The sequence below is a fragment of the Guyanagaster necrorhizus genome, assembly GCF_019112545.1.
Source record: "Guyanagaster necrorhizus MCA 3950 unplaced genomic scaffold BT62scaffold_1, whole genome shotgun sequence".
NCBI classification, from domain to species: domain Eukaryota; kingdom Fungi; phylum Basidiomycota; class Agaricomycetes; order Agaricales; family Physalacriaceae; genus Guyanagaster; species Guyanagaster necrorhizus.
In genome coordinates this window covers 2,140,433-2,154,817 of record NW_025064880.1, presented here as the reverse complement: position 1 = coordinate 2,154,817, position 14,385 = coordinate 2,140,433, and the positions used below count along the sequence as shown (strand labels likewise).

General features: G+C 47.8%; 6 protein-coding genes across 6 annotated transcripts; 3 read left to right on the top strand and 3 right to left on the bottom strand.

Moving 5' to 3' along the window:
* Positions 1–92: 92 nt before the first annotated feature.
* BT62DRAFT_880377 (uncharacterized protein) lies at positions 93–1,688 on the bottom strand (the record flags this gene model as incomplete). Its single annotated transcript, XM_043182628.1, has 5 exons — positions 93–449; positions 499–667; positions 719–855; positions 904–1,337; positions 1,400–1,688. 5 exons carry the CDS (start codon positions 1,686–1,688, stop codon positions 93–95), a joined length of 1,386 nt encoding a protein of 461 aa, XP_043046624.1.
* A 162-nt stretch (positions 1,689–1,850) lies between these two features.
* Positions 1,851–2,822, bottom strand: BT62DRAFT_925665 (uncharacterized protein). Its single transcript, XM_043184865.1, has 3 exons — positions 2,651–2,822; positions 2,241–2,604; positions 1,851–2,189 (listed from the first exon to the last, which is right to left on the bottom strand). Exons 2-3 carry the CDS (start codon positions 2,566–2,568, stop codon positions 1,930–1,932), a joined length of 588 nt encoding a protein of 195 aa, XP_043046623.1. The 5' UTR covers positions 2,569–2,604; positions 2,651–2,822; the 3' UTR covers positions 1,851–1,929.
* A 3,396-nt stretch (positions 2,823–6,218) lies between these two features.
* On the top strand, positions 6,219–6,680 carry BT62DRAFT_915430 (uncharacterized protein; the record flags this gene model as incomplete). Its single annotated transcript, XM_043183935.1, has 1 exon — positions 6,219–6,680. The coding sequence occupies one exon, from the start codon at positions 6,219–6,221 to the stop codon at positions 6,678–6,680; it is 462 nt and encodes a 153-aa protein (XP_043046622.1).
* A 269-nt stretch (positions 6,681–6,949) lies between these two features.
* BT62DRAFT_47724 (uncharacterized protein) lies at positions 6,950–12,004 on the top strand. The gene is made up of 15 exons (XM_043181093.1): positions 6,950–7,049; positions 7,104–7,497; positions 7,549–7,589; positions 7,640–7,789; positions 7,836–8,014; positions 8,066–8,083; positions 8,132–8,646; positions 8,701–9,218; positions 9,273–9,324; positions 9,373–9,799; positions 9,848–10,448; positions 10,502–11,170; positions 11,228–11,391; positions 11,445–11,570; positions 11,630–12,004. Exons 2-15 carry the CDS (start codon positions 7,210–7,212, stop codon positions 11,740–11,742), a joined length of 3,861 nt encoding a protein of 1,286 aa, XP_043046621.1. The 5' UTR covers positions 6,950–7,049; positions 7,104–7,209; the 3' UTR covers positions 11,743–12,004.
* A 387-nt stretch (positions 12,005–12,391) lies between these two features.
* On the bottom strand, positions 12,392–12,822 carry BT62DRAFT_925663 (uncharacterized protein). The gene is made up of 3 exons (XM_043184864.1): positions 12,742–12,822; positions 12,567–12,660; positions 12,392–12,474 (listed from the first exon to the last, which is right to left on the bottom strand). Exons 1-3 carry the CDS (start codon positions 12,744–12,746, stop codon positions 12,406–12,408), a joined length of 168 nt encoding a protein of 55 aa, XP_043046620.1. The 5' UTR covers positions 12,747–12,822; the 3' UTR covers positions 12,392–12,405.
* A 378-nt stretch (positions 12,823–13,200) lies between these two features.
* On the top strand, positions 13,201–14,064 carry BT62DRAFT_977560 (hexaprenyldihydroxybenzoate methyltransferase; the record flags this gene model as incomplete). Its single annotated transcript, XM_043189285.1, has 4 exons — positions 13,201–13,328; positions 13,383–13,459; positions 13,510–13,700; positions 13,756–14,064. 4 exons carry the CDS (start codon positions 13,201–13,203, stop codon positions 14,062–14,064), a joined length of 705 nt encoding a protein of 234 aa, XP_043046619.1.
* Between the last annotated feature and the right edge of the window lie 321 nt (positions 14,065–14,385).

The following is a 14,385-nucleotide window of genomic DNA, read 5'->3' as shown; positions in this document are numbered from 1 at the left end:
GCGGAAGTAATTCATATGGAATATTGTCCGTTGCATTGTATATGTAGCAAACATGCGTTGATGTGACTAGTATCATGAGTGTGAGAAATGTGTTATATCTGGAGAATCGCCATCTTCTTAGTCTCTTCAGCAACCATGTTGTCCATGTCTTGCCCGGTCGATTCATTCTCCCTCGACTGCTGCTTCTCTGCCAGCACCTTCATGTCTTCGTTCTCCTTGCTTTCCTTTATCAACCCATCGAGTTCTGCCTGCAATTCGTCTTCGTCAAACCCGTCATTTGCTCCAATCGCAATGTCGCCGCCAATGCGTACAGCGTCGTCTATCTCTTTGGCATCGGCATTGGCTTCTGCGATTGCCTCCATCGTCTGCTCGATAGAGTCGCGTTGCAGTAATGGATGTGACAGGATATTGCGGAGGGTAGTGGCAGATTGAGCATATGATTCGAGTACCTATAATGTTGTCAGATTTGATGATGATAATACATCAGAAAAAGCCTACTTGAACATTCGCAGCTGCTACTTCAACCCTTATGAGGGTGCCTTCCAGCGTGTCAAGCGCTCCAAGACGTTTGAAAAGAACGTCTTGCAGTTGTTTTCGAGATCGGATATAACTGAGAGCAATTAACTGTCGCTTCTGCTTCAAAGCCTCTGCAGCTTTCTGGGTGGAGCTAGAAGATTTGCAGGTCAGTCGAGGCAAGGTTTGGACGAATAAGACTCACAGGTCAATCTTCTTCTGAAGACCTACGATTTGATCATGGAGTTTGGCAATGGCCGATTTAAGCTCCAGTACGCCTTGATCAACAGCAGTGATTCGCCACGTCTCTGGCGGAGCATCCTTGTCGATGAACTTAATTACCTATGGAAAAATGGTCAAATGAGGACGTGATAGAGTGTCATGGCTCACCTGCTTATCAACAGTAATGATGTTCTTATCCCTTTCCAAGAACTTGATCAGAACATTTGCGTCCGTCTCACTCATAATGCAAGTCTCGCCGATACAAGCAGCAAAATCCTTGCGGAAACCTTCTATGCTGTATAGCATGTCACCTGGTCCCCCCACTTTCGTCTTCTGTTCCGCCAGGATTTTCTCGGCGGCGGTTTCTAGTAGGCTGAGGATGACGTATTCCCCATGCCATTTCAGGTCGGCACTGTTTGAAGCAAACAAGCTATCGGCGCCTATTTGTCCTAATGCCCACCAGAACGGCTTGGCTATTAGATATGACGCGACTAGTGAGGGAAGGGCATGAAGAAGCGAATGCGACGCGTAAATGGACTGTGGCAAAGACAGGAAAGCGGAAAGAGGAATGAATGCAGGTGGTGACTTGCTGCTAGAAGGTTCTATTAATGCAGTCTTCGCTGGCAGACAATATCAGTAACGATGTCAACGCGGCAAAGAGGACCCACAATGACTGTACTCAAGCCAGCTGGTGTTCCAACACCCTCAACCCTCAAATTTTCACTTATTCTTGCGGACGCATTCAGCACTAGTCTGCTAGAGGTATTGGTCTGTATCCCAGTGGCGACAAAAGCTTCGAAGGTTCTCCGCCACCATTCGATGCTTGAGTGAAATCCAGCGGGATCCGAGTTCTTCTGCCAGGATATGTTATTCGAGTAGAGTGCTTGCAGTCGAGATAATGAGGTGGTACTGTATGTTGGAAGAGTAAAGAGTGAAGATTGCTGCGATGCCATGGCAGTGAGAAGTCAAGAGCTGATTATTGAAGTCGGAGAACAAGGACGAGCCCGTTCAACTTCAAGGCCTTGAGCAATAGAGACAAATAAACTAAATTTAGATATGGTGTCCCGTGATCACACAATTCGATGCAAGCCGAGGAGGATATTTATTCTGGTTGTCCGTCCTACACAAAGGTGCTATGGTACTGAACACAGACTTGAAGGCACATTCATATTTGGTGCAGACATAATAGATCTATCATCCAATAATGTGGTTCAGAGCCCTTTCATAGTGGGAAGTACGAGCCATGGCGGAAGAGGCGGGGGCAGGTAGTGGAACATCCAGAGAACGCCTCGCAGGCTTTTTGTAGTAGACTGGAAATCTTTTACCAGTTGAAGTAGGTGGCCGATAACCTTGCTTGTGAACAACTGTATGAGTCAGCTGTGCAGATTGGCTTTTCTTGTCCTTCTGTCTATGACTTAACCTCCATGGGCGTGTTTCCCGGCTCATTTCGAGAGGTAGGAGCAAACTTGCTGGTGAGTTCGGACGAAGGTTGATGAGATGTACAGAAGATTTTGAGCCCCGATTGTCAAGTGATCGTTTCTTGGGCAGCGGAGCCAGCGAACTCCCATCGGCGTCTTGCTTCCCAAGGTCGTCCATCGATGTGGTACGTGATGGCGACGTAATTGTTCTTATAGGAAGTGGGTGAGGGGATAGACCAACACTCAGGGGTGGTGATGAGGAGTTGGGCGGCTTGCCACAACTGGATAGACTGGCAACAAGAGTCGAAGACGCTGCGTGAGAGTTCCGGCGGGAAGGTGTATCAATCGTTGCAGTGGTAGAGAGCACAGATGTACGTGGTGAGCATGAGTATCGTCGGTCTGGATAGGCAAGCATTGCGGCAGTCTCTCGATGAATCTTATCAGGTCCAAGGTAAGCGCTCTAAACTCTATCAGCCCAATGTTCTAAAGAGCCAAAGAGAAGCATACCGTGTCGCGTTCTCTACTCGCAATGATGGTTTCTCTATAATGAGATATCTCTTTTGCGGCTACTCCGTAGCATAAATCATCGGCGAGAAGTAGTCTTTCCTTTCGTGTATTAGGATAATTTTTAGGTGGGACCGGAGGAGGCAGCTATTTCTCTGAATCTACCGAGTATCTCCTACGGAGTTGATGCTTACGAGTGAGTGTTATATGTCCAGTGGGGTACCAGGGATCACTGGAAATTTCGGTAACCGCTTGATGAACTGAAAATGGCTTTGCCGATATTGAGAATCCGTTCCGTGAAACTGAAACGTCTTTTCCAGGGATGAGAGGCGACAATCTCACTGAGAAGAGCTTTGGGTTCAGAGAGAAGAGAATTTAAATGAGTGTCCAGTGTCTGAGAAGTGACATTGCCGTTCTCGACGAAGTGCAGGCTGTCTTCATTGGAGCATGCAGCGCTGGCAACCGACTGTGTTTGACGCATGCGGTATGGGCGGCTCGGTCGAGGACGGGTGTCAGGGAGTGGAGAATGAGCTTCTTGTGAAGATTCGGAATGAGTAGAAGGCGTTGCTGGAGTAGATGGTAGACGTGATCGAACATTCCTTGAAGCAAGAGGGCAGGTATTTTTATCCGAGCTCGATGGCATAGAGACAGAATCCGCCACTGTGGCAGTTGGACTCCAGACTGCAGTAAGACATCACGCTCCTGGGCTTGAACCTCATGTCTCCAAAGACGGTCCACCCCTCGAGCTGTTGCCAGTGCCTCTGTATATTGGTCGCGAAGAAGACACGCATGGGCAGCTTCATCTACGTTCTGTGCCATGTCTAAAAGATGAGGAAGGAGGTTTCTCCTCTCTGCTAGTTTCTCCTGTTGGAGGATATCTGTATATATACCCTTGTCTTTACCTTCTCAATCGTCACTTGTTCTTACTTACTATATACACACACCCCCTGTCATTACTCGATCACCTATATAGCCTGGCCGTAGATACCCATATACCTCTGTCATTTCACCTACACTGTGCCCAACTGAGGTATGTACCCACTACTGTGTCCCCTACTATGTTACTCATCCTCATTTGTAGATTGTTACTTATATTCTTTCATCAATAGGTACAGTACTTATCCAATACAGTTGTTTCACCTATGCTGTGCCTGACTGAGATCATTACTTATATTCTTCCATCAATACCTCCTGGCTCCAGGTGACCAACCATTGGTTCTCTAAGATCTCTTGCTTTATATTCCAAGTGTCATCCAGCAAACTGACCTGGTACTGGTTCAATATCTGGAAGCTCTTAGCCATGTCACAATGTGGCTATCTGCCTCGGCAGTGTGTCGTTTGGTGTCCTGTAGAAGCTGCAATGCTTCAGCAAACAATCCTTGCATTCAGAGGATCTTGTATTCCTTCTCGATGAGGGTGTCAATTAACTCATCTCAAGAGGTGCCAATGAACTTTCTATGTGATTTCTTTCTTCGGTGTGAGTGGGTGTCTGTGGCTTGCATGAGGGTATCTTTCCATGAAGGACACAAGAATTGACATGCATTTTATTCTCGGAGCTGCTGCGTTGTTTACAGTAACAGCTTGTATACAACAAAAGTGCCTTGAAAAGAAGTGAATCACAGCATCTTTGAAAACAATGGAGAAAACACACACCATAGTAAATATTCTATGATAGGCGATGATATCATTGTATCATGAAAAGATGGAGCAAGATAGGTCGACAAGAAAATGATGGGGATGAGGAGACTCATTATCCATGTTCTGCACTTCAAGCAGCATAGATACATATCACCCAGATAATAGATTAGGCAGTGCCGTTCGTGTGGCAAACTGTACACTCAGAGTCACATGTCAGGAATCTGGCAGACCTGAGAGCATCGGTGAATGCTGAGGTAGCCTGGGGAAAGAAAGCGGAAAGAAGCCGGTGCCTACAAGAGCGCTTGGTGAGGTATCGCCCTATCCTCTTAGGTCCGACGCCGGTTCGGAGGGAATAACGACGAGAGAATTCTAAGTGTATTGATGTCCCTACGTCTTTTATGCTAATGTACAGAATATTTCGGAGCCGTAATAAAGTACAGGTGATTGGAGGATGAGGGAAATGAATAGGGTGAATCATAGGCACAGTATTCTGAGTCAAGGTAAAGTCATATAAGTACAGTACAAAGTAAGGACAAGTCAAAATGAAAATAGGGAGTAGACGGAGGCAGATAAGGATGAGCCGGGAGGTTGGGTAGGGTGCGTAGGCTTTAGAAGGAAACACAAACAAACTAGGGCACTTTGTAGGGAGATACAACATTGGTACGCAGGCACGTGGCAGAATAACAAAACGGGAAATCACCGCCGGTGAAGATATTCCGATATGGGTCTGTCGTGGGACTATCTTAAATCACTGGCTACAAAGATGTGTTTCGTGAGGGGAGGACTCTGCTGTTTGTTGACATAAGCCTAGGTTTTTTTCCCCACATACCAGCGACGTCCACGCTTATAGGGTCTTTCCAACTTTGTCAGGATCGGACGCACACACTGGAAACTATGAGAGGTCGCAGTACTGAATTCTTTGCCACACTTGGTACCTGTGCTTGATATCACCTTTCGAAACCCGGGCATATCCTCGTTGGCACAGTGCCCGCTGCCTGCTGAAAAGGTATCTGTTCTACCAGCATGCATGATCGCCCACACCTCAAGCCTCAGGTCCTAGGTTCTTCGATACAGGAACCGCTGATAGAGCTGCATATTTTCCGTCCATTCTCAGTAACGGTATCACTTCTCTCCGTTGGATGTTTTTGAAAACCTTTGCTAGAACACTTCGCGACGCCAAGCTGGTTTATGAAGGGAAAAATCTTTGCAAGTGGAACATTGAATGGTATAGATCATGAAAGCGAAAGCGCTGCTCTATCAGACGTCAGGGAAAGCTTACCTCATCAGCAGATCTCTGGTGTAATATGGCGGTATCCGGCCTCTTCATGCATGTCTGGGTGTCCTTGCATGCAGAGACGGTGCAGAAAAGCTTATAGAGGTGTGTCACTCCAGGTTTCCGTAATTAAATTTAACTTACGAGCTTTGCCAGCACGGACCATAAAGGGGATGAATATACAACTTTTTTTCGTTCGCCACCTTGCTCTAACAATTGAGAGGAAAGGCGCAAGGTATAACTGCCGGATGATCCGTGACAGCTTGCGCCTAGAAATGGTTTTATCCCATCTAATTTGGTCATGCATCGCGAGCAGAGCTTTTGCGTGACTTTATCCTGCAGAAATCAGGCTGATTGCGTGCCTAAACCTTAAAAAATGTATGTGAATCGCCACCCTCTGACAGGTCCTTTGAATTCATAGCGCCGATGCGAAGCACTTCTAGCACTCCGCACATTGAGATTTCAATGTTCAGGTGCGACTTGTTTAAGCTCAAGCGCGCGAAGTCGAACCAGGCGCTCCGCATGTGAAAAGTGTCGATCTTCGCTTTTCATATCCCGTCCTTGCACTACTCACATTGTTGTATCGCCGTGCTTTCTTCGCGGTGGCAGATATAAGTTGACCTCTTGATCATGCGGTCCCGTTTGAAGAGATGTTCTATCATACTCTTGCATTTCTCCTAGCCTTCGCCTTCAGCATTGCCTTTTACTTGCGAATCAAACGGCATATTCAGCATTCCACTATACCATCTATACTCTTCCTCTTAAAGCCCCCTAACGTACCTTTGGGTTTGTTCTTGCACGCTAGCGCCCGCCCCGACCAGCGCCTTGTCGGAGCATTCTTTCTCACCAACACCTTCGTCAAGGAGGACAAGTTTTCTCATGCGCAATTTAGAAACGGGGCTCAGAGTCTTCTCGCCAAGGCCAGCGATTGGCCCAAGCCAAAGCACGAAGAACAGCTGAATACAGAACACAGCCGTCTAGCAAAACACACTCAGAAAGGCTCTGGGAAGGATGGAGGCGAGCCAATAAACCCTCCCGAAGCCGGTGGAGGATGCTCTGGAAAGGAGAAGCCCAAGCCCAAGAACGAGGAAGGGCCTGTGACAGAAGACTAGGGTTCCTGTGCTTTGAGTTAAATTTCTATCTTATATCGGTCCACCGCACTCCCTTGCCATTCGTTACTATAATACTCGTTACCATATGGCAATAGTGATGTATTTTTCACAGCGAGCAAGGGTTTCGTGCACTTCTCTCTTCGAGCGGTTCTTTTCTATCGACGTTCCCCAACACAAAGCGTACGTATTTCTTCGTAAGAAGTATCTAGAGGCCGGTCCGGTTTCCGACGTAAGCCATTTCGGAGCTTGCCGTTCACCTCTCTTCACTACTTCCGTCACGACTCTTTGACCAATCTTTCATCCCTTCTCCCATCCTTTGTATACCAGCATCGACAGATTTCTGGCTTTAACAAGCAGCTGAATCTTCTGGTATTCATATCACCGCGGCGTTTGATATGAGAACGACTGACGACGCGTCTCAAGTTTAGGTCTCATCGCGCTTTCGCGAACCACCTGGTTTTCGAAGTGAAAAGAATTGCCATCTTGCACTTACTCCAGTACAGCAATGAACCGAGTAATATAGCTTTCAATGGCCCCATCACTATTAGCATCTTCGTACGACCCTCTACCAGGTTCAAGATCTTTCGACAACGTCTCAGTAACAATAAAATTTCAGACGGACATGTCCCTCTCTTCTCAGCCATCGTCAAGCAAGATATCAACCATGCGACCGTCTTGGACGCCGTCGATGCAAGAGGCACATGCTAGTGATCCTAGGATGACCAACGACGGAGTGTCGTCACCCGAGGATCATGTAAACTTTCATGAGAGCCTGCAAATAGACATGAAGGAGTTGGTTGGGGATGCTGTTGGCAACGTGAGTAATGTCTCGCCAATCTTCTGTTCTACCGCCGGCTCACGAGCTTAGATGAGTATCGGCCCGGCTTCTCGGGACATTGTCCTTGCTGCGTATGTACACTGGATACTATTCCGGTTCTCCCTTTGAACTATCATTTTAGACGGAGGGGTCTATTCATAATTGACCTCGAAGCGCCTCTGGAAATCCCGCGTTTTCTTCCCCAAGGTGGCACATGGGATGTAGCAGACGTTCAATGGAATCCACATACTTCTCGAGCACAGTACATCGTTTCCACGTCCAGCGAGAAATTGTATGTGTCATTTATCTCATACCTGCGTCTCTGATAACGTCCATAGGTTGATATGGAATCTCATGGCCACAGGAAAGTCAAATATCGAACATATTCTCTACGCTCACTATCGCGCTGTCACTGACATAAATTGGCATACAACTGAGTTCGATACAGTTGTGAGCACTGGCATTGATTCATGGGTATGGGCATGGGATCTTAGAGAACCCCGAAAGCCAATATTTGGTATGTCAAGTGCACCTCTAGGGGGTTAGTCAAGCTCATGAAAACGATAAGGACTCTGCGCTTTCAACTGTAAGATGACTGCATATTTTATTCAAAGCTACGTCTTATAATAGCCAGCTCCGGGGACGCAAGTCAAATGGAGTCGACAAGATGCCAACATTCTCGCTTCATCTCATTCCAATGAAGTGCTCATCTGGGATAGGCGTAAAGGCTCTCTTCCTATCTCCAGAATTGCAGCTCATAATTCCAAAATATACGGCATTGACTGGTCTCACCAGGAATCCAATGAGATAGTCACCTGTTCATTAGACAAGACGATCAAAATGTGGGACGTGAACGCATCACCTCAAGAGCCCAAAACTGTGATACACACGACGTATCCTGTTTGGCGTGCCAAGAACTTGCCGTTCGGCCATGGTGTAATGAGTTTAGCGCAGAGAGGGGAGGCGATTCTTGAGATGTATGCACGCTCCGACCCAACAACTCCCGTCGACGTGTTCGAAGGACATACAGACGTTGTAAAAGAATTCGTATGGAGGAGAGGTGGCAAGGACGACTCAGATATCCAGCTTATAACATGGTCGAAAGACCGGACTTTAAGGTTCTGGCCAGTCGACCCCGAATCATTGCGGGTAATTTTGCACCAATACGTATTCCCCTGCCTGGTGCTGATGTGACAATAACAGAGGGTTGGCCATGACCCACCAATCTCACGAGGACGCAAAACGGCTAGCGACGAACGACGCACCTTCTCTTTCCGAAACCCTCCCCAAGCTTCAAAAAACTCTCCGCTTTTGTCGGCACCTATCGGTCACCGTTCAATTCTTGCCGAGGTTCGTGCTGGTGCCCCTCCTCGCGAGAAATTAGTGGCGTCTTCAACACCAACTCCGCACTCTCGATCTCGAGCTTCCAAACATCCTGTCACTGCCTCATACAATAAGATGACGAGGGGAAATACTGGTAGCAAATTTGTTAACACGAGAGTGGATGCGTTGACTTGGTTGTCAAGTGTTAAGGTAGAGAAACGAAGAGGGAGCTCTTCAGGACCTGGCAGTGGCCGTAATAGCGCGGAGGTGTCGAGGATGGGTTCCAGATCGCGAGGCGACTCGGGTCTCGGAGACACTGCAGGAAGCGACAGCAAAAAGAGAAGTGAGAGCAGAAATAGACTTTTAGGAGAGGAGGCGAACCAATCGTTACAGGATGAGTGAGTACATTTCGCTAAGTCAATTCAGCTGTATTCCTTATAAATCTTATGCAGAATTACTTCTGCGCTCACGAAATTGGCTGCTTGGAAAGTTACTTTGGAGAAGGTCAGAGATGTTCGAATGCCTTCTGAATGTCACTTAACTTCTCTTCAGCACGATCTAACGAAGAAGCGAACTTGCACGCTGGGACTATATGGACCTTGGGGAGAATCCTCTACGGTCTTCATGAGGGTTACGTTCACTTTTCCTCGTGATTATCCTCAAGCAGCACACCCTGATGGGACGCCGACCGTAAATCTTGAACAAAGTCCCCTTATCTCTATCAAGAATCGCGCCTTCATCCTCCGACGTCTGAAGGCGATCAGAGAAACCCGGAGGCCTTGTCTTGAGGCTTGCCTGAGATTTCTCCTTTGCGCTAACGAGGAAGAGAATGGTCGAACAGAGGCACGCAACCATCTGGACTCTGGATCCTCTGATGACGACGACGACGAAAAGAAAGACAAGGACTTTTCTCTGACACTGAGGAACCACAAAAACTTGGCCGAGCCATGTACATCTCAAGGAACATTTGGTCCAAATGGTAGGTAAATGGATTCCTTGCAGGCTTTTACTAAATCGTCATCCACAGGAGAGTTTGTATGTTTCTTCCGTGCGCCACCAAGGATTGTACGCAATGTTCTACGCAGCAGCCGCTCCGATTCTCCGACAAAGCCGTCAACACCCCAAAATTCTTCAACCACCGTCAGCATTTACCAGTCTCCGTCGCTCGTCGCTGAAGCGGTCCGCCGTCTTGGCACCATCGCTTCTGATCGTTCCGGAAAGTCGTCAGCCGATTCACGCCCGTCTGACAACGGAGAAAACATTCTACGTGTTATGACCAATTTCTTCACGTTCTCCCAGGAACGTTTTCGGCATAATTTTGACTCGCGGCTACAGGGGGAGGTGCCCGATCACTTTGTGATTCCGTTGCGGCGTAGTACGCTCTCTATCGGGACGATATCGCATATTGCCGGGAGTGACAAGAAAGTTGCGATGCGTTATGTGTTTCAATCGCATAGTCTCTCGGATGTGTGCGATAGGAACGCTGTTGTGGCGAGAGAGTATCACCGGTTTGATCATGAGCGGATATTCATTACTCTTCGTGCTTTGTTCCATGTCGAAGGGCCTGTGCAAGACGCCGATTGGATTGTTAAATCGAGTCCTCTACTATGGCAAGTTATACGTCGCCTGTACGTATCTTGGTTTTGTATGGTTGTCTGTAGGTCTGACATTTCTGCTTCAGCATTGCAGAGCTAACTCGGCAAAAAGACGTGCAAATGCTAGCGATGATGTCTATGATAGTGCTCCAAGCCTTTGATAACCACGAGTCTTTGGAGAGCACAATGAGAAGCCCAGATCCAAAGAACGTTAACACTCCTCCTCTACGTTCCGGCCATCCCGACGGCTTCGATTACTTCAGTATGAGAAGTAGAATGGACCGTGATAGTCTAAAATCGCCTGTATGGCCCCGCCTTCCTTCTGCGTCCCCCAAAATCTTGAATTCAACGCCGTCCATATCATCGTCTGCTTCTTCTCGAGGCTCCTGGTCAAGTTTGTTCAACACTGGCACTATGCGACAGCTCATGGGCGGTGTACAGGACACCATCAAAGATGGATTAGCCACGCCAACCATGGAGGCTCGACCCCTGCTTGTTAAGACTAGATCGGTACCCATCCCCGATCGAAGTGATCGCGTGCGGCATGGTCCTGATTCACCGAAGCCGCCTCACAGTAAGGTAACGCAGAAAGACATTGCAGTGTCAAAATCTTGGAACGAGAGGGAGCATAGGCAATCGGTGTCGTTCTCGCCTGCGTCGGTATCGATGCAATCGCAAGGATCTAGCGTTGGCCATCGTGTTGTCGGGGGAACAGGAAAACGTATAATAGTGGAAGAGCCGCTGGATGAGGAAAGGTATGTGTCGTTTACTCATGCTCACTACCGCCGATGGCTGATACCTGGCGCTTGTAGTGTTGCGTCTTTATTTGATAGATCGGAAATCCAGCAATTCCTGAACTCTGTGTATGCTTACGCTGAAGTTTTATTCAGCTGGCAGCTGTACCATAAGCGACTCGAGCTACTGAAGGCCGTTCACGGACAAGAGATGTCCTGGGATATCGGTCAGCACGAGATCGGTGAGCGTCCAGTGTTATACGCGCCGTTGGTTGTTTATGTACGAGGAACGCAGGTATTGTTCATAGATGTACGGTTTTCGGCTGTCAGGGCGATATTCCGCATGGTGTTAGCGTGTGCACTTCGTGTAGCCATCGGGCGATGATGCCTTCATGCTCCGTTTGTCGTCTTCCTGTCAAAGGTACATATTTATGTGTGCCGCTGTGGACCTTCTTGACCTTTACGGTACCGGTTTATTAGGTCTTTCGCGAAGCTGTGTGCACTGTCTTCATGTGCTTCACATATCATGCTCAAAAATGGCGGACGTTACGTCCTGTCCTTCCGGCTGTGGATGTTGTTGTGAATGGAGCTAACCCTTACTGTTGCGTGTGTAAGTTATTAGCAGACGGTATTGTAACGAATTTATTTGGTCACTTTCGCTACCGACACATGACGTTATTCGAAGACTATAATAAGTGTGTAAAGTGTGTGTAAGTGGCGATAAAAATCCAGAAATTACGCTAGGGAGCAAAGCAAGTCCTGTACAGATAAATGATTACAGTACAATGTTCGAGAAGTGATGTACAAGAGGATGAACGGCTTGCTACAATGCCTCCAAAAACTTTGTTCCCCCGTTGAATGTCCGCATTGACGTTCCAGACGACTGTCTTCTTTCGTGATGCTCAACAGGACGAACAATAGGTTCTGGTGACACGGCGACTCCATCATCGCCTGGCGAAAGCGTATCTGAGGGTGTCGGCGAAGATATCCTGCTGTGGATATTTGGTAGGGACGGATGGAGTGAATGCGAAGACAGCGACCTTAGATAGGGTAAGTCTGGTACACCCGGAATATCAAAGCGGACGCTAGAAGTAGACTGTGATGGCTGTAATGGTGGGTGGAAGGGCGCATCCGGGGGTGGCGAGTACGTCATCTGCATGCTGCCATGCAAGGAGTGCCGCCCTTCCTCTATCGGTTCGGATTCCCAATCGTCTCCTGATCCTGCCTGCATCCAGCCCCTTTTCAACCCATTGTCGCTACCTGATTTGCCTCCAAAGACGCTCTTGATTTTCGACGACCACGATGACTGCGCACTGGGCGTGGGTGTAGGTCCATACGTGTATTCTAATGCTTGCTGCTGATATCGTCGCCGTCGAATCTCCCGTTCCTCATCCAAGGCGTGTCCTTCTCTTTGCAGGATAATGAAGATAGAAATACATGATATCAAAATGATGAGACTTAGCCCGACGACAAGGGCGATGAATCCTAATAGAATGGAATGGAAAGGAATGGTGAGTCAGCAAACAATTGGAATTTCTGTGGAACCCACCACCGAAGGAACCTCCAATTTTCGGAATGCCTCGTTTCTCCAGAGCATCTCCTAATATTTCAAGGGAGTCGGTAAGTGGAGCGCGGTGATAAATATTAGGCGTCATTTCAGGTCCGCCGTCAATCAGGGAAAACGGTGACAGGTGATTGGTTGCCACCTGTGGATAGATGGCCCTCTATGTGATCCTTCAAGGAAAATAGGCAGCAGAAGACGGTGAAGAGCAAGATGGAATAGCTGGCGGGAGGAGGGGAAATACTGCATTCGGTCCTCCCCGTCGCCAAGTCCCACTGATGGACCAAATTGGGCGATGACTTGTGATTGTCACGGAGAAACTGATACAAAATTTCTGGAAAACTGTCTTGAAATTGCCTGACGGTTGGAAGCTGGCCTGCTCAGGAAGGGGTGAAGGCTTCCGGTCTTACAAGGTCAATAACTTCGAAGTTTGCGCCCTAGGCACTGCTACTGATCCTATTGACGTTATCATCATAGTGACAGAAACATTATGTTCCATCAAGATCTTGACTTGACCAGTAGAAACGGACATGATTTTACTTCAGCAAATAGAGAATATTTCGACAAGGTGGCGGATAAGTATGATGACCCTCCTCAGTCTCTTAAGCCCGCTCAGAGGTGAGTACGTGACAAGGACATAAAATATGAGATTCACCATCAGCCAAAATCCAGACTAGCCCAGTCAATTCAAAGAGCGTACCCGTTTAATGAAGAATCGACAACGTTGCTGGATTTCGCTTGCGGCACAGGTACACATTGTCAAATGACTGAGCATCATTGACGTTGCTAAACGTTATAGGTCTGATGTCCAGGCAACTTGCACCACATTGCAAAAGCATCCTGGGCATCGATATAAGTCAAGGCATGGTCGACAAGTACAACACCCGTGTCCACAACCAAGGAATACCTCCAGAGGACATGAGAGCACTCTGTATCGATCTTAAAGGAGAAGAAGGCGAGCTTGACGGATCAAAATTTGACGTCGTCCTGGCGAGTAACAGTCCAAGTTTCATTCCGGAAAACACGAAATAATTGGAGGCTGCAGTGTGCCATGGCGTACCACCATCTGCCTTTCCCCCAGGAAACGACCAAGCGTCTGACTTTTTTCGTAAAGCCCGGCGGAACTCTTCTGGTCACGGATTACCAGGCTGAAAATGACGACGCGGCCTTTCCTAATGCACATGCTGATATCGTCCCCCATAAAACTGGTTTCAAGGAAGAGCAAATGAAAGAGATGTTCGACAGAGCCGGGCTGGACGCGTTTTCACTCGAAAAAATCATTTCGGCCAAGATGCATGGGCATGGTGTAAAAATATTCCTCGCGAAAGGAGAGAAACCTTCGTTGTCTATGTGACTCCGTAGCCTGGCAGCGGCATCCATTTTTCTACATTTCAGAGGCCTCGTTATCCGCGAAACAATTAAACGCGGCATCGTCCGGCTTACGGTCCGGCAGCTTCTTTCCATCCAATCCCACGAGTCGGGTATTATCTGTCCCATCTCGCCTTCCAATCACTGTAAGTTACATACAGTACTTCAAACAACGTACGACTAAACCTTATGGACATTCTCCATATACTCTTTTTCGATCCCAAGAAGGGCTTCAATCATCCCTGCCACCGGCAGCTTCTAAGCGCTCAAAAACAGTTAATTCCGATGTCACTGTCTAAAAAAACCT